General features: G+C 30.9%; 1 protein-coding gene across 3 annotated transcripts in view; it reads right to left on the bottom strand.

The window, feature by feature from the left end:
- Nucleotides 1-20,732, bottom strand: part of LOC139510616 (uncharacterized) — a 44,535-nt gene that overhangs the window by 15,411 nt on the left and 8,392 nt on the right. Inside the window, exon 1 of one of the 3 annotated variants that reach the window (XM_071297166.1) lies at nucleotides 19,256-19,640. The exons of 1 other annotated variant lie outside the window; for it this stretch is intronic. Coding sequence is in view for 1 of the 2 variants with exons in the window: in XM_071297164.1 (XP_071153265.1) it covers nucleotides 378-401 (24 nt within the window). In the remaining variant the exon portion in view is untranslated. Of the gene's footprint in view, nucleotides 1-377; nucleotides 478-19,255; nucleotides 19,641-20,732 lie in introns of those variants that run through there. One more of the 3 variants, XM_071297164.1, reaches the window with a different exon arrangement.

Genomic DNA, 20,732 nt, shown 5'->3' with positions numbered 1-20,732 from the left:
CAAATATCTTACTGGATGTTCGTGAAAATAATCGTCCGTGGTAAAATAATAATAAAAAAAGCCTGTCAAAAGTCGATACATTTATACTGAATGTTTAATTCTCCATGCCTAATTGAGAATCTGCTGCAACATGTCAGAACACATAAAATATTAATTTTAAGATTCAAAATAAAAATCGAAAATATATAATTTACATACTTTGTTAACGTATACTTATGGTGTAGAGGTAGATGAAAAATTATATAAAAAAATGTCTTTTGTTCTTTGCTATCATTGTCCTTTTAATACATTTCTAAACGTTCTATGTATATGTGTATGCATAATCACAATGCGCATTTCAATTGAAAATACAGAAAATATTATTGAGAAGAACTTACATTTTGAAGAAATTGTCCCTTCATGTTGTTTGTCCTTTTTCTGATATCTAGAATGGCTGATCTACCGTTTAGAATTCGTTTTATTACGGTTTAAATACCAATGTCATTTTATGCAAAATATTTTTCTTTTATAAATTGATATTTATTGTTAATAAATGTCTCCGATTCATTTATTAATAATACATCTGGCTTAAAACAATATTTTAACAAATTCGTAGGAAATGGATTCATTGTCTTTTGCAATTGTGCAAACATCGGAAGAACATTTTATAAAATACAATTTTCACAGCCACGTCATTTTGTCGTGATTGCATTTGTAATCTTTCAAACAATAATCTCTCTTGTGTAAATATTAATAATATTTCAAAGGAATCGGTGGTATGTCACAACAAATAGGATACTGAATATTGCCACCCACCCAACAATATATAAAACTATAGTAAAAATAAAAACAAGGCTATTGTTGGTACCCGTACAAATAATAATAACGTAAGAGTCTTTTTTAACCAAGTAAAATTGTTCAAAATTTATACTTGCAACAGAATATTTACGGTATTAAAATTCCTTTGTTATAGTATTATAGTATAAAGTCTATGTGTATTTCTCTTTTAAAAAAGTAAATTTGAATAATAATAAAAGATTCTTGTTTTAAGTTTTTGATTAAAACATAGTTGCGATTTTGTTTTACGATTTATTTTTTTCTGATTTTTCTTTTTTGTTCGTGTCTTTTGCTGTGTTTTGCTGTTGTTGTTGTTTTTTTTGGGGAGGGGAGGGGTAATTTTGAACTGATTTTGTTAGAGCAGATATTTTTCCATTATTAATGTTTCTATATCAACTGATTCACCTCAGTCTCTCCAAGGTAGGTTGAAATAGAAAAGTATGTCAAATATATGGTTATGGAATTGCGATAAAAGAAATGCATTGTAACTTAAGTTATTTTTTATCACTTTGAATATTTCATCAACAATAATGAAGTCGATATAAATATGTGAATTTCTAACTTTATAAAATAAATACTGCATAGTTATCTGATATAATATAATAGGATTTAGATGGGCGGGGGTCCTTCAAATCTGTATTCTTTCATTTTTCAAACCATTTTTCTCTTTTCTCTTTTCTTTATATTTCTGCACCCCTTTAATGTTACCCATTCTTTAATTTATGTTAGCATAATGTGCTATTTTGTGCATTTAAGATCCCATTTTTGTGTAGTATTGATCCATGATTTTCTATTCTGTTAGCCCCGTCCAGACTTTTATATAAGGTAGGAGTTTAAGAAATTTGTTAATATTTCAGTTTAAAGAAAAGTTCAAAGTATCAAGAAAATATATCAATAAATTCTTTTAAAAGGTCTAATTCTTATATATTTAAGTTTTTATATACGTCCTAATATCGGATTCGTCACATTTTTCATGCCGGGCATACATTTCAGTATTTGTGTTTCAAGGGCGTTACCATATAGTTGTATCTATAGTCTCGAATCAAATTTGAATTCTTAAATTTAGTGCGCTTACACTGCATAAACCTTACCGTGTATACGTTACTACGTTACTACATATATATACTACAATATAGTTGCATACCTTGATACCGGAAAGAAAGAGACAATTAACAAATGAACTCACATTTATTGTCGAAGCAGAAATCGGAAAACTTATATTTGCTGCATAACAATCGTTAAGAAAGTTATTTCCGTTCAACAGGAAACTCATTGTGTAAGAGAGAGTAAAGAATTCATAAGACAAACATCATTATGAGAACCTTTTAAAACTGAAGGAATTTTTTTTTTATATTTTATTAATGCCCACGATATAAAACAATTATAGTATTACACTAGAAGGACACGTTCTTGAAGTTTAAGATGAAGGTAAGTGAACGAAGGGCAGCTCTATATGACGTTAATATCAATTAGAAACAACTGTCATACAATTTGAAGTTTGAGCTAGCTATAAAACTAGGTTAAACCGACCATATTTTTTGGAAAATGCATTTGCCACTTCAGGAATATGACAGTAAGTTTCATTTCGTTCCGTTGATTGATAAAATCTATTTTTCTTAATTTATTCTATTTGAGTTTACATTCGGAGTTTGCTATGAGTACTAATATTCACGGCACCATTAACATATACACATGGAAAAAAGTATTGCAACACCAAAATGAAATTGAAATTAAAAAAACACTCTTTATTTTTTGTGATATAATTTGGTAAAATAGAACTAGTTAAACATTATTTAAGTATCACCTGAGTTTAATAAATAAATATTCACTCGATAAGTTTTTAAATGCACTTGCAGCTACTGTACCCGTAAACAGCAAAACAGATGTTTTTATCCTCATTGTTTTCAACACTTTAAATAACCAAGTTTTTAAAGTTATGTGACACCTTGTAATGGGTCCTCGACAACTCTTAACTGCAGAAAGATGGCAGATTATCAGCATGAGAGAAGCAAATATGTCGCTGTAATAACTGCACGTATTGTTGGTCATCACCATTTCACTATAAGTCGTTTTGAGAATAAAAATCAGGCAAATAACGATGTTAAAGACCTTCTGAGATAAAGAAGACCCCCTATACCATTTGATAGTGAAAATCAAGCATAATGAAGGTTGGTCAGAAGGAAACCCATTGCATACAATACAATCCTAAAAAGAGAGTGGTGGGTATACAGGAGCCTTTTAACAAGAACTGATCGATATCGACTCATCGCTACTGGTTATCGTGCGATAAGACCATTTCGGAGACCTTTGCTTACGAACAGACACACAGTTTTCCGTATCCAATGTAGTGTAGAGCTCGCCAAAGTTGAAAATTAGCATCGTGGAGGAAGATCCATTGTTCCAATGGAATTCGGTTCATCTTCCTTGGCCCGATCGTAGCCCGGATTTGAACCATATCGATCATAAATGGGACATTTTTGGGCGGAAAGTGCGCGAAAGGACACCCCAGTTCAAACACATCATGAAATAAACAATGCCCTTCCTCAGAAATGGTTGCTGCTACCTTAGCAACAAATTAGTAGATTTATGGCAGGAATCAAAAGACGTTATGATGCGGTTATCCGTTTGAATGGAGGCTGCGCACAAAGTACTAATTCTTTGGCGTATAAAGATCACCCATGATGTGAACAGTCATCTGAAGATTAATTTTGAAATGTCTGACATTGTAAAGTTCGACTACAGTAAAAGTTGTGAAATGCGTTTTTTTGTACAAAGAACACTTCATTTTGTTATTAAAATTGTGGTTATATAAATCATTTTTTTTTTTCAAACATTTTTTGTTCGTTTAAATGCCAATGTTATTATAAACCATGTTTCAATAATATTATACAAATATTTTATTATATTTCATCCAAAAAAAGAGGCTGATTTTTCAAGTTTAAAAAAATCAAGGTGTTGCAATACTTTTTTCCATGTGTATATTTTGTAACCAGCAAATAGCAATTCGTACCATAAGATCTTTATAGATGTAAGCGGGTTCTTTATTAGTGAATTTAAGGGTGAATTGATGCCAATATCTTATTGATACCGTTATCAAAAGTCTTCAAAATTATGTAGTCTTCTTCTAGTTGAAAATTACAAGATTGGTAACAATTTTATTTTAGGGTAATACTGCAATGATTATTAACTGGTTTGAGGGTCGCGTTGTTGTTTCTTTTTCTTTTTTTGTTCTTTTTTTGGTGTATTATATATCTTTAATGACCGATTCGTAGTTTTTTATGTTTAGTTTCAAGCATCAGTCTAGACATTCAAAACTTAATCTAAGCATGGTGCAACATAACATTTTGGTGTCTTGCTCTATTGCGTGAAACGAATTATAAAACAGTTTGTGAATTTTGTGAGTAAATTCCAACGTGATTTTAAAAAAAATGTAACTCGCAAAAGTGTTAGTGCATTGATGCAAATGATCATAATGTTATTCTAAGTGAACTCCAAGGACGGTTATGTTAGTCTTATGTAGACGAAACGCGTGTCTGGCGTATTAAATTATAATCCTGGTACCTTTGATACTATTTACACCACTGGGTCGATGTCACTGCTGGTGGACGTTTCGTCTCCGAGGGTATCACCAGCCCGGTAGTCAGTGCTTCACTTTGACATGAATATAAATTATATGGACATTCTCTAAATTTACCGTTTGCAAAAGTATGAATTGTTCAAATAACTAACTATTTTCTTGTTCCATGTATAGATAACCTTAGCCGTATTTGGCACAACTTTTTGGAATTTTGTGACATCAATGCTATTCAACTTTGTACTTCGTTGACTTTCTAACTACTTTGATCTGAGCGTCATTGATGAATCTTATGTAGACAAAACGTGCGTCTGGCGTATTCAATTATAAGCACGGTACATTTGATAACTAGTATGTTGAGAAATTCTAAATAGAGATTTATCTTCTAACATAGGACTTGGACTTCTCTTGAACTGAATTTTAATGTGCGTATTGTTATGCGTTTACTTTTCCACATTGGTCAGAGGTATAGGGGAGGGTTGAGATCTCATAAACATGTTTAAACCCGTCGCAATTTTGCGCCTGTCCCAAGTCAGGAGCCTCTTGCCTTTGTTAGTCTTGTATGATTTTTAATTTTAGTTTCTTGTGTATATTTCGGAGTTTAGTATGACGTCCGTAATCACTGTACTAGTATACATATGTTTTAAGGGGCAAGCTGAAGGACACCTACCGGTGCGGGAGTTTCTCGCTACATTGAAGACCCATTTGTGACCTTCGGCTGTTGTCTGCTCTATGGTCGGGTTGTTGTCGCTTTGACACATTCCCCTTTTCCTTTCTCAATTTTATTTCCAACAAAATGACATTACTCTACATAACCAACCTATCTGACCATATCTTGGCCTATTGCATTGAAGGATGGAGAGGTGGCTGCATATACTGCATACAAAATCTTTCAAAATCATTACGTTTTCATTTAATTTTTAATATTCGTCGCTGCAGGTTTGAATTGAGTTGTTTTATTGAATTCACTTAAACTTTTATATGTGAGGTCATACGTAAACAAAGGGGGTGAATTGCTGGGGAAATAATTATGGACAAACAATTAACTGCTGTAATGCATTCTTTGGTATTGAAGTGTATGACACATACATCATTACCATGTATACTATAACTGGTTAAAAGTTCTTGCACACCCTCCTTGTGTTGATAAATGTTCCCAATGAGTACACGGATGCAGTAACTTAGTGGTTAATGGCTTTAAGAAGGCACGTAGTTCATTAATTTGTTCGATGACCGATTCGTTAACCCGAAGGTAATTGATTCTATCCAATATCATATACCTGCATTGATCTTAATGTTATCGTACTTTATTCTGTGAAATGTATCATTGATGTAGAACAACAGATTTTAATAAAAAGGAAAAAAGGTATGATTTCTTGTTTTTATAAGAAATTACTTTTCAATAGGTTTATCAAAATGCAATTCATTTATACTTTATATTTCCGTATCTCTATACCATAGTCAATCAGATGCTTTAGAAATTCGATCGATTTAACGAAGGTAATTTTCATTTTTGAGTATCACATGTTTTGTTTTTTAAGTATTTACCATTACATCTATCTCTTGTGGTATATGTACAAATAAACTCTCAAAACAATGGTTTTAAATATATTAACTGTTATTAGATTATCTCATCCTCATTGGAAATAATACACTAAAGCAAAAATATATGCTTTTTATTAAAAATATACCGTATATAAACATTTTTTAATTACTCTTAAAAGGCTTCTTTTTTTAAATAAATGTTTCTTTCAAAACAAAAATTTGGATCAGATCAACATTTTTGTCATTTCCAGAAAAATAATTACCAAAGCTTTCGTTGCGTTATTTTAACAAGTACACGAACACAAGAACTAAATTATTATCAACTATTCCACATAGCAACCTTCCGATTACAACGCAGGAATAAGAAACACGTGTTTCCAGCAGATTAAAGAAGAATGAAAATTGTCCCTTCTATCTTATATAAACCATTCATGTAATTATACATGATTTTAACATTTAAAAAAAGATTATTGTGGGAGAAAAATTAACTTAATTTTCTCTGTTTTTCACCTTTGAAAAGCAGTTTTTGATAGTCATATAGCATGGTTAATTTTCTTTTTCTTTTTTCTGTACAAGGTTAAAAAAATCCAAATAAAATAATGTATATAATTATGATTTTCATGAAACGCAATGAAATTGTGGTGTCCTTTGATGCCATGAACAATGTGTGTTTAACCGGACAATTGAACCGCCTTTTAGCATTATCACATCTGAAATACTTATATTATAAATAAGTTAATTAAGAGATTTTTTTTTTCAAAACACATTTATTTGTGTTCCAATCTTTATTTGTAGTAATTGCACTGTTCAAAATTAAACGAAGAGAGATAAAAAGCCTAACAGACCTATAGTTTACCACTGCAACATTTTGTTGTGCCTGTACCACGTGCATGTTCAGAACCTTTGATTGTTTGACAATTTTACCTATTATGTCTGTTTTGTTCATGCATCATTGTAAATATAATGGAATTTGATGCGACTGTGATACAAGTGAGAGGTTTAGCGCTATAAAACCATGTTCAATCCACCATTTTCTACATTTGAAAATGCCTGTACCAAGTCAGGAATATGACAGTCGTTGTCCATTCGTTTGATATATTTTATCATTTGATTTTACCATTTGATAAGGGACTTTCCGTATTGAATCTTCCTCAAAGTTCAGTATTTTTGTAATTTCACTTTTTATTTCAACTTTGTTTTTTTAAAATTTATTTCGTTGTTCTTTTAGTAAATAATGACGTAAACGCAGTCAACCACGGTGTTCTTGATATTTCAGAAGTTTTTCCATTGCTTCGCGAAATAAAGTATTGTTGAACGAATATTTGCGAATTTTATTCCTTGAGTATTTGCGAATATCAAGGCCTACTTACCTTGATCAAAATATTTATATATTAAAGTTTTATAACATGATCATATCCATACATTTGTACGAGATATGGTGTTGATAGGCCTTGTAATATCAGAGAATTGTACTTTTGTGTCTGAAAATACAATAAGGTGCTAATCCGAAGTCAGGCTGATAAGCGATAAAACAGCTGACTCTGGTACTCTAAACACGTGTGTAAACGTTTAAAGAGTGAACAAAATACCAACTGATATGTAAAAAAAGAATAAAAGAAGGAAAATAAATAATTCACATAAGAATATGACAAATCTGGGGTATATGTCAATAAAACAAACAAAATTATCGAGGTTAACATACGGCGCTCAACAATAGTAAGGTTTTTATACAATAAGAACTTTTTGTTATAACAATGACTGAGTAAACTTTACAAAAATCATTAAAGATCAACTTTTTATAGCTCACTATGCGGTATGGGCTTTGCTCATTGTTGAAGGCCGTACGGTGACCTATAGTTGTTAATGTCTGTGTCATTTTGGTCTTTTGTGGATAGTTGCTTCATTGGCAATCATATCACATCTTCTTTTTTATATTTGTACACCAAATTACATGGAACAATCACGAGGGAAAATATAACAATAGACAGAACTTATCATTAGGTGGTAAACATTTGATTGAAAAATCCTTAAATTATCCTGCAATCGAACTTCCTACTAATCAAATACGGCAGGAAACATGAACTGACAAACGTATACTAGATGTTTACAGTTTCCTGGTATCCTACTTCTGTGGCGAGCGGACGGTTATATACAAATAACGAACCTTCTAAGTTTAAAGTCGTCATTGGGGTCCGCGTTTCAATCATGTTGATTTAATACAACAAAGATTTATATGAGAGAAGCATTGTGCATTTGAGCTCAATGTTAAATTGCAGAATAAAAAGATTAGTCGTGTAGTGTAGGAACATTTTAAATGTACACTCTACGAAACAGGAGAAAAGACTCAACGAGCAACGCTTTTCCCTATGTTTCTTATGCTTCGTCCACACGTAATTCGAACTCTATTCGCATTGATTAATTCGAACTAGTTTAAACCACATCCAAAACGTATTTCGTTCAAACGTAAATTTTAATTCGAATAGCAATTGGCGTCAAATTTGCGTTACTGTCCAAACGACGTTAACTTTTAATTCGTATCATCAAAAACGGATTTCTAATGCGAATTAGCCAATTCGAATTAAATGGAAGAGTGTGTGAACTCGATTAGCGAATTCATTTCGCATTCAATTCGAATTCAGTTCGAACTAAATGTACGTGTGAAGTAGGCATTGAATTCGTCCAATTTTATCCTACACTGTACGAATATTGTAAATAGATATTTTTGTAATTTTAAGCTACATTTTCTTAAACTAGCATGAGATTGATATGAATTAAAACATAATTTACTTAATCTGTTATTATCTTGTTACTTATACGTACTTACAAACTTCAGATTATCACAGAATACCTCCGGGCTTTTTTTTAACAATGTCTGAACACAGAGGGGCAAAAGATATTTGAAACATTTCCCTTTAACAAATATAATGTATCATCAACTGTCTGACGTGGTAAAGACGTATTAAATAGAATGTTTTTTTACAACTATATATACTTATATAAGTAAATATACGTTTTTCTTTACACTCATTTTCCCTCTTTAACAGATAATGGTCTATATGGTTTAGATTGCATCCCAATCATCACCTGGAGATACAATTACATGACACAATTACTAGATAGTGTAAGTGACAATGTGTTGCTTTTCAAAAAAATATTATTCTTGGTCGTCAAATTGGTCAAAATGGTTATTTCACGCCAGTAACATCAGGTGTGCGATAAATTTGTATTACTAGTCAAGAGAATTTAGTAATGTCAAATATAAAGTAAGGCAGAGTAAAAGAGTTCTTCCATCCGTCCATTTGAGCCCATGAGTCTCTCCGCGCGCCTTATTGTACATCTGTTGTTTTTGTCATACATCAGTCAGCTTTTGGGGATTCAAGAAATTATCATGAGTTGATATTTATTTTAGAACTTTATAATGTTGAGTTACCGTGTAAACAATGTTCAGGTCTGCCAGGCAGTTCATTCTTACTTTACTTAACTTTAGTTTGATTTTGTAATATACACCTTTTTTCTTTGAATTATTTCGTAACATACAATTCGGTTTATGTATATGTATAAAGGAATGACTTGTTATAATTGGTTTGGATTTTATCATTTACAGTTGTATAAAGTACGCAATATTTAGAGCTGACGGGATGTTTCTCCCTGTTTAAAGGTACATTTGAGTTTTTATTTAAACAAATGCGAATGGACTTTTTCGTTATTGTCTATTGAAAAACGGGGGGATTATATTTAGTTCAACATTGTGTACAACCTATTGTCTTCTTTTTTTATATATATTATATGTTTTTGAAAAGAACTTGTAAATAAAAACAAGTGTATGCAATATTGTTGAAATTTTCCTAATCGATTTAAGAGCTTTATGGTGCTCCTTTTAAAAAAGAAATCCGCAAACGAACTATTGTTTTAAACAGAAACAATGTAATCGTTGTAGTACAAAGGGGAACGTGAGAAAAGTCTTTAAATAAGAAGACAGTTTCAAATTCTTATTCACCTGAAACAAACCGGACGCCATACATTTTAAAAGATTCGGAATATACCAAAAGGGGAACAATTGTAATTTCTGGCTTTTGTCAAATAATACTGATACACAGTTTTATCCTGTAATCGACCTCTCTAGAATACTAATACAGGTGATAACACAACGAGATAAACGTATAAGAGACGTTTATCGTCTCCTGGTATCCTGCTTCTGTTGGGATTGAACGGTTACGTCAATGGTACTGTTTACGTCATAGTTCAATTTTGTGTCCTCATTGCGGTCCGCGTTTAAATCATGTCGATTTCAATTATAGACAAATTCGAATATAAGAATGGAAAAATAATTGTACAAAATTAATTGCAGGGTATAGACATAGACATAAACTGTGTAAGTATCTTTAAATATTAGCTTTATTTGTACTCGGCTCGAAACATGAGTTATAGTTCGACGAAGCTCGCATTACAACAGCTTCTTAGCTTCGTACAGCTGATATTTAAAGATATGAAAAAGTTCTTGTCTATATTAATTAAATAGTTTATTTTGAATATTAAAAAAAATGTGGATCTATAGCCATACTTTAAATGAACGCAATATGAAAACATTAAGAATATAAAGGTTTTTCAAAATCATGATAATTGAAACTAGTCGATTCATCAGGGGTAGATACGCGATCTGTAATATTCATATTTACTTACCCTTTTTTGCCAAGAAAGGTTTATCCCGGAATATTATCTAACATTACTTTCAATTTAAAACAGTATACGAATATGTTCCTCTTTAAGGCTTTAAAAGACAATTTTTACATCCCATCGGCAAATAACTTCAATGTTTACAAGACTGAATCTGGAACAATTGGCGAATTTTCCCCGGAAACGCAACAGAAAATTGCATTAGAACAACAAAAACATTCCAGAGACCTTCATTACAAGTAATTCAAGAGTCATCCCAGACTTATTTCAAGTCGGTCATCTTGTTAGAGGATGGTATTCAATCAAAACATAACAATAGACAAGTTAGGATGCCAAATTTATGATTTTATGTGAAAGATTCAATTTCCGACCTTTTGAGCAATTCATCTCTGTTTCAAGTCTGGAACAAGTCCGATATTTTATTTGTCTATAAGAAATAGCATTATTCAAAATACTACTTGTTTTATTTGTGAACAAAAATATACAAATGGAACATACTTCAATTAACTTTTTTGGATTCGATCGTCACTGATGAGTCTTTTGTAAACGAAACGCGCGTCTTGCGTAAATACTAAATTTAATCCTGGTATCTATGATAAGTTTATTTACAACCCCTGGGTCGATGCCACTGTTGGTGGTGTTTTAATTTTCAGAGAGTATCACCACCCCATAGTCTGTGTTGACATGAATTATCACCACTCCATAGTTTGTGTTGACATAAATTATCATTGATATCGTAATATTTATAAATTAACTTTTACAAACATTTTGAATTTTTTTAAATACTAAGGCTTTTCTACCTCAGGAATATATTACCTTAGTTGTATTTGGCAAAACGTTTTTGGAATTTTGGTCATCAATGCTCTTCGATTTGGCATTTTTAACTTTTTTGGATTCGAGCGTCACTGATGAGTCTTTTGTAGATGAAACGCGCGTCTGCGTAAATACAAAATTTAATCCTGGCATTTTCGATGAGTTTATATATGATATAGCTTTTTTGCACATATAAACTGTAAAACTATTACAATTATAGAGTCCAATATGAAAGTGCATCCTCTACAGATGAAAATGATTTCGAGGAAAGGCGAGATAAGTATCTGAGCAAAGATTATGTTGTAATCTTGCAAAATATTAGACATGGAATAGGTTTGATGCTTATTGCACATTACTGTATTTCATGGGTCATGTAGATTACGTACTAGTTATGACATGTTTTAAAACTATATAGCAAAATCGAGAATAGCGTATCAGATTATCTTTTTAAATATTGATTAATTAAAACTGATTTAAAGTCAATGATGGAATGATTGAATTAACTATTTTCTCTTTCCTTATGAGACTTTCAATTGAATATTCACTTTAAGGAACAAGTCTGTTACATACATTGTAATCTCTACATCTTTAACTTTAAACAGAAGTTTGCTGAATGTTCCTCAGAATTCTGGTATCATTTACATGAAATACATGAATTGTTAGCTTTTATTTAATCACACTACTATTTAAAGCCACACACAGCATGCACATACAAACCAATCTTAATTCAAAAAAGTAAACGTATGGCACTCAATGTATTATTATTCTAATATCACTGACAGTGTTTTGTTCAAATGTAAAATGTTTTTAGCATAAAAAGATACCACTTAACTAAGGGATCATTGACTTCTTTTGTCACAGACACAATTAAATCTGCTTCATATATTGAATAAGATCTCGAAATTGTCAATGATGGTTGATTGTAAACTAAACCATACCACAAAAGTGATGATTTTAGGTTTCACTTTCTTAGTAGCAACATTCCAGTAGCGCCTATATATTTGGAGCCTCGATCTCTCCTAGTTAAACCGATATTCTTGTGTATCATTTCGTGCTTCCTTTTATCGCGGGTTACTGCGTACAAGGAAGCTTTTGAACAAAGGGTACCAAAGGATAAATTTGAATAGCTAGCTATGAAACCAGGTTTAGTCCACCAATTTCAACATAAGAAAATGCCTGTACCAAGACAGAAAAATGGCAGTTGTTATCCATTCGTTTGATGTGTTTTGGCTTTTGATTTTGCCATTTGATTATGGACTTTCCGTTTTTGAATTTTCCTCGGAGTTGAGTATTTTTGTGATTTAATCTTTGAAGTCATATCAAAGGTTTTAACAACGCAATCATGATTTGCTTAACTGTTATGAATTATACAACGGGGTAGTTACAATTGTCGCAGCCTAATATCTATTCTTTTTTCATTCGATCGTGACATCACATCAAAAATTATCATTGAATTTAAAAATGCTTTGAAAAACACGGTGTATTCCTCTATTGAGCAACATACCGAAGCACATGAGAGTCGCCCAAGCTTTCCGTCTTTGCTTCAATGTTGTTCAGTCTTTAGTTTTTTCTGTGTAGTGTTTGGTAGACTGTTGTTTGTCTTTTTGCGTATTTGTGTTTGTCAACTATAATTGTCCGTTTCTCTCTGTCTAATGTTTTTTGAAAGTCCGCTTGGTATCTTCTTTGTCTTGTATTAAAGAAGAGATTATAACCCCTTTGGAATATGAAAATGCCAGGAAAAAATAGAATTTACTTTTATTCTTATTTTGTAAGTTTCTGTAAAAACTTATTCAATTCTCAAAACTATCAAATGCTTTTGGGTGACATTTAATCTATAATTACAAGTTTTCGGAAATGTTTTAATCATTTTATTTATCATCTTCGATTAAATAAGAAAGAGTACACAATCAGTACATAGTTCAAAGCTTTAATGCCATTACATGTTACTGGTGCACTAATGTCTGACTACACCCTTAACATAACACTACAAAATGTTCAAACTACTATTATTTATAAATTTAAATGGTTTGAATCATTATTTGTATTTTATGTCAAATGTTAACGTTTCTCTTCGTTTTTAATTTCCCGGAAGACAAATTGGCATTGGAAAAATTATTGTCAACCAATTATGAATTTCTCTTTAAGCCATTGCCAAATTATTAGCACAAAAAGCAAATTGCGGTCCGTTCACGCAACTACAATAGCTTTTTATTACGATCAAATTATCAAAAACCTTTAAGTTCCTTATAATGACACTAAGTTACATTTTTCTCAGGATTGATTATAGGGAGATTCATTAATTTCTCATTCTGTTTCTGTGGACGCCGGATATAGGTGGTTGTTAAGAGTTTGTGGGCCACTGATTAAACACCAGTCTTTTCAAATACATTTATTTTGATTTTATGCCGTCGAAATTCAAAACGATTATGAAAATACCATAATCATCTATGATGTTATTTTCTATTTCACTCCTATTTTTGAAATGTTATTTCAAAGGTGCAATCACACATTGATTGTGATTTTGTCAGAATAGACTTAAATAGAAAATGCTTATATTGATATATTGGAATTAATGGACCACAGAGTTCTGTTAACAAGAATATCTCACCCAAAATAAAAAAAAAAAAACATAACTGCGAGTAGTTCTTTAAATTAGTTAAAAGGGTTTAAATAATCTCATACATCGAAGACAAGCTGACAACGTCATGATAAATAAAAACAAAGAATGACGAGTCTACGAAGGCAAGAGTCAACAAACCACAACCTAGAAATTTTAAAGCATTGCAAATGAATTATTTATTATATTCATTTTGTCGCTGAAATTAAAATGTTGTTTGCGAATATATATAACTTATATAAACCATGTTCACCACCGAAATTCATGAGTTAAAAAAAACCCAAAACATCCCAAAATCAAATATATCGCATAGAAAGACAGAGCAACACGAAAAACTCACCAGGAGTGCTTTAGTGATTATACAATATTGTCTTTTAAAATATATGATTGAATAATATTATTCTATAAGTCTTTTTGGGTCAATTTTTGCTTCGTCGATTTTACTGAATCTTTTTTTTTTGTATTCCAATTACTGAAAAAGAGGAGACGGGTGTTCGAAAAAATATTTGGCCCATACACATCAAATCCGCGTAAAATATAGACGAAACGTGTCTGGCATATCAAATCATAAGCCTGGTATCTTTGGTGTGTTTTTTTACATCATGATGATATGATAACGTTATCTCTTTGATTGAAACAACAGCCTTAAAAAAAACAAAAGTCTTAAATATTTAGAAGATATGGGTCGATCTATTGTATATGCTCTTCAACCTCGTTCTTTATTTGGCCTTTTAACATTTTTTGAATGGAACGTCTCTGATGATTAAACTTCTTTTGGAGATGAAACGCGCTTCTGGCGTACACAATATTTACCTTGGAATATATAATGAGTTTTAATATGTTTTCGCAGAAGTTAGAAAAATAACTAAATATTCCCTCAATCTTTTCTAATGAAAAAATATCTGAAAAAGATATTAATATCATTATTTCTCAATTTTTGAAATTATTTTTTGGTTTATTGCCCTTCATTTTATACAAATGCCGCTACCGCATGTTTTATTTTGTATACAATTTGAAATAACCATATGCGGTATTAAATCAATTACGATATTTCCATCTTTGGTAATTTTGAACTATATTATCACTTCTTCAATATTTGAAACTTTCAGATTTTAAGTTTGTAGATTTAAGCCCATACTGATCAGAACAAATTGTAAAATGTGCATCTGGAGTATCATATTAGCTAGCATGTATGCTTATGCAAAACACTTTACTTTTCTAATACTAAAGCCTTAACCTTGTAAGAAAGGAAGACACCAATTTAAAACTTTTGTGTAAGAAAAATGGAAATAACTATGGCAATCCAAAAAAAATACAATACTTAAATAACAGTCAAAAAAAAAAAAAAAACAATCCGCATAATCTAAGGATGAGCTACGCTAACTGATTGAAACTTGGGATGAACCTAGGTCATCCGGAAGGGAATACCATTCCTGCTCCACATTTAAAAAAATCAGTAGAATATACTTCTGATGTATAAGATAAGACCGTAGATTATCGATATTCTAATAATCATAAATCCATTGGAACCTACCAAAGGAAAACATAGAACGTCGCCACCTCAAAACGGTGGATTCAAGTGTGTAAGCGTCTCCTGCTTTGCTTGAAACAACCAGGCGGATCCAGATTTGGTCAGTATTACATTCAATTCAAATAGTTATTGTCATATTATACACGACTATGGATAGAACATTATTGGTTTACTCTCAGAACAGAGGCACGAGATCAAGTCGCTAGGGAGTTGAGACCCAGACTGATGTATATTTCGTTGCATAATATATTATGTAATTTGAATAATTGCCCTTCACTAAAAAAAACACGAGATACAAATGGGTCACAAAATATAACCTGCGAATTGCAAATTTATACGAATTTGCATTTATAAAATATTTGAAAACAAAAACATTTTGCTTCTGTAGACGTTCTTAGTGATAAAGTACACGGAATAATGGAGAAGGATCTATTTTGACAAAAATAATGATTTTGTTTTATTTATTTTTATTTTTTTTTTTTTTATCTTTTTACAATACATATTCTCATAAACATGCAGTCATTTCTCCCGAAATCAAATACTGGTTTGTTTCATTTTCTGTGGTAAAATAAGGACGAAAAAAATAAGGAATATAAGAGACAAAAAGATGGAGTTCAACTACATAATGAATTGCTTTACAACATATTTATGGTTGTCACTAAAAACTTCTTCTTCTAACGAATAGAGAGAAAACACCGTATCCAATTCACAAGCCAAGAGCACCTAGAATTCCGTGTAAGAAAATGTTTCGTTTTGTGGTATCTATATGATGGTACTATCATTTTTTGTTCAAGACACGATTTTCGTATGAAGTATGAGTATGAAGCAGAATTATATAAAATATAACTTTGTACGAATAATGCGCAATAAGGAGAACAGCAATCATCAATTAAAAAATAAATGGAAAATACAACAAAAGTTTGAATAAATGAAATGACCAGGAGGAGGTTTTGTGCAAAAAAAACAACCTTACGACTAAGATTAATTAACTGAATTGTTCATGAATTACGATCTAAGTCATAAGGTTTTTTTTGTGAAACCAACTTGTTTATTTTAACGATTTGAACTCGTATGGAAACCTGTATTTATAGAACAACCAACAAAGTGTTTTGTGAACTTTTTCAGATTTTGAAAACGAAAAAAATCTATTAGATTGTATCATGTATTTGTTGCATCAACGGAGAATTTACTCGGAGCAGTTTGAGTTCTTCGCGATACTAATTTTCTACCCCAGAAATCGAATACCGTAGTTGAATTTGGCAAATCCTATCGGCATTTTTGGGTCTTCAATGCTCTTTAACTTTGTCGTACTTTACTTATATTTTTGGCTTTAGATAATAGCGTCACTGGGTCTTTTGTAGACGAAACTCGTGGTCGATAAGCTGAGTTACAGATCCTCTGATATTGTTAAATAAAACGAAGATTTCATTTCAGTGCACTGCTTACTTATTTCTTGAATATGCTTTGTCCCGTTAACACGAAACCATGAGGATCGCAATCAAAACGAAGTAACCGTCTCTGATTGATTACTTTTTGGTTGCTGAACGGCAAGAAACAAATATTTTATGTATGTTCAGGATAGGGCGATAAATAAAAATCTGGGAGCATTGAAACAAAAAAATCTTGAGGTTTTGATTTGACATTTGATTAGGGACTTTCCGTTTTTAATTTCGTCGGAGTTGAGCATTTTTGTGATTTTACTTTATACCACCACTGTTTTCCCGCTATTAGTCCGAAACATTGTGGCATGAAGTTTTATCCCATCCAGTACTTTTCACAAATACTCTTCATTTTATATAAGATAATAACCATCACTGGAAGTTAACTTATAAAATGTCCACCCCTTTCTTTCCTGTATACAAGCTTTAGTTTTCCTCTTACAGTTGATGTGTCTCGCCCGGTTTTAGTTTGTAACTCGAATTTGTTTTATCCCAATCGATTTATGATTTTTGAACCCCGGTATACTACTGTTGCCTTTATTTAGAAACCATGTAACCTCAATTTTCCAAAATATATCATAGAAATACCAATTAAAAAATAATGGAGCTTTGAATAACCAAGATATATCTTTATTACTCAGAAGTAATTTACTGCACTGAAATGTAGGATTAATTTCTCACACATGACAAATTCAAGAAAATATTTTAATCCACCCTTTTTCATCCTGATGTGACGTACAGTGCTATGGTGGTATTACACCTAAAGACGACAGACAAAATCATCTGTTGCTGCCCTTTTAGTAATGATAGCAACAAACATATGAATTATTAATGAATTGTGATTAGCGATTAAATAATCATATTAAGAAAAGTACTTGTAACATATTAGCATAAGAGCTTATGTATTTTATCATTACATTTTGAACTAATACAAATTTGTAGATATTTACATAACTTAAACAAGATTTCTAAAGATCTATATCATGATAATTGGATAAATTGCTATTTGACTATTTTACTTCATTTATCAAACCCAACTTTAATACTTACCATAGACCTTACTAAACACCAAAAAAACAAAATAACATCAGCAACATATAAAAATCATAGTGCATACAATACTTCAGATGTTGTTGAGTCTGTTATCGTCTGCACACATATACACAAAAATCTGCGTCCGTAAAATGTTTGCTAAAACAAAACATAGCCGCGAAATCTACATGTCAATATAAACAAACGTTAGGGGTAAACAATATAAATTATATGCGTCTGAAGAGCATTTTCGGAGACTACCTTCACAAAGAACGCTCAATTCAAAAAAAATATTTGAAAACCAATTACGTATCAGAACCGAAACACGGGAAGAGCTATGTGACCTAAAAATTAAACTGGAATCCATCTAAGTTCAACTTTGACCAAGGGAGTTGGAACCTTACTCCCTTATACGTATAAATTAAATCATTAATTGTGTGTCCTTTGGTCATGATGGTATATTGCTTTTCGTTAGACATACTTTTTAACTTATTTGAGGGAAAATGATTGGTTCTCTAGTGTCAATCATATTCTTCTCAGTTTTCAGCTAAACAGTTTTTATTTTTTTAGGAACAAGATGGGAACACCTTCCATCAATGAAAAAGAATTCAATCTACTGAATTTAGAAGAGAGAGCCTCATCAAATTTATAAACAAGAATAAAACAGAATGTACAAAAGCATCTGAAAACTTCGTGTATCAAAGCGGCAACAGGTTGTTTGTATACTCCGTAACATTTAAACATATTTGGAAAACAGATAAATACGTCATTTTTATAGTATCGTACAATCAAATTCGCAGAAACTCAAGAAAACTTGCATATAACATTATTCTCCCTCTTTTACAGCACAAGCTAGTGTAAGCTTATTAATGTAGATTCGTCAAATTGAAGTAAATATATGATGCAAATGACCGAAAAAGACAATATGAAATGTAAGAACAAATTTAAGACATGATTCAATTAATCCATCATCATATTTATATTTTTCCTATGATGTTGATGAGCAAATTGTAAGACTGCAATGTTTCCATTGAAAATTTACATTTGTGTTTGTTCGACAGCCTTTATATGTAGATTGAATATCTAATCTTCTGCCGGTAAATCAAAAAGGCGATTAAGCAAGATATAATAGATTATATTTGTCAATTATAACAACTTAAAATTATTTTTCTGTGTGTATGAGTATCAGTAATATACAATTTAAATATGCTTACCTTGTATTAAAGAACTGTTATGGTAAAATAGTGTTATCTTCTTCTTTGTTCGAGATTTTAAAAAAAACTAGTTCCTCTCTTTTAAATGCAAAGATTTTAACTTTTTCTTATATCTTTTTTGAAACCAAAAAATCAGTTCGCCGAAACTTAATTTTTGATTAAGAAATACCAGTGAATTAGAAAAATAAATTTAACAGTAAAAAAATCACTAAATAAAAAGTCAAACTGTCTTCTTTGAATTATGTATATAAACTAATGTTATCCTACGCATTTAATTATTTCTATTTCCGACGGTGACGTTACTTCACGCGCCCAGCTACAATGAAAACTGGTCTTGAATTAATTACGTTCAGTTTTCGTGTAAAAAGTTTGGATAATCACAAGTCTAATATAACACCAAAACTCAAAAATAATTACGGATATCATAGCTATATGGTGGTTTTATTGATTATACAAATGATGTATATATATTAATAATTATTTCGAATGTTAACATTGACAGTTTTGTTCAATGGAAATTTACTGGATTGATCATAGTACCATTGGGATATTTTACATCTGTCTTTCAAAATATTTTTTTCACTTCCTGTTTAAAATTTAAATTTGAATTTGATTAATTTAAAACTGAACCTTTAAGTTCATCGTTTTCTGCACCAAACGATAAAAAAGTACATTCAAAGAAGTATTTTTGTTTCCTTTATTTATAATTTCTTCTAAACAAGTGTCAGTTTACTTTTTGACAAACATGTTAACTAAAGTATCGGTATTTTTATTTTTAACTTTATCAACATTTCTAGTGTTTTAAGGCTATGTTACATTTGTATTGAATTTTTTTTTTATATAAATCAGTTTATACTACATTTGTTTTACATTTATTACTCTACCATTTTACATAAATAACATTTCATGTTAATAATAAGAATAAAACAAATTGATTAATCTACGCAAGTTTAGCAAAACCGGTGGCTATGAAAGCAACACGCCTTTTGGAAATGTACATGTTTGGTCATAACTTTCAGTAAAACAACAGTGAGTTATGGATTATTAAAAATTCAAAATCTTACCTTCAAAACTGGTATAATGATCTTTTTTAAAGACTGGTACAAATAATTTTTGGTCGGAATTAAATTTGTCTTGGAATCAATTTAAAGCCATTTTGGGCAAAACGATTTCCAATTAAAGACTATTTAAATATGTCTAAAATGAATGATTGACAAATACCGTTGAAGGATAAGTCTGCATTTTAAGCATGTAGTTTAACATTTAGCTTTTTTGCCTCAAACTTTTAATTAAATGAACTTGTCGAAAAGTACCTTTGTACAAAGTCTCATTTGTGGAGAAAATTTTATAAGGCTTAACATATACAGTTTTATAATTTACACTTAACCTCAAAACATTTATCTAAACTGGTAAGATATCGATAATTAAGAAAACCTAAGCTTTCATCGACAGTTTACTGGTACATATGTAAATGACA

This window comes from Mytilus edulis, chromosome 2 (assembly GCF_963676685.1).
Source record: "Mytilus edulis chromosome 2, xbMytEdul2.2, whole genome shotgun sequence".
NCBI lineage: Eukaryota > Metazoa > Mollusca > Bivalvia > Mytilida > Mytilidae > Mytilus > Mytilus edulis.
This window is presented reverse-complemented; position numbering and strand designations above follow the sequence as displayed.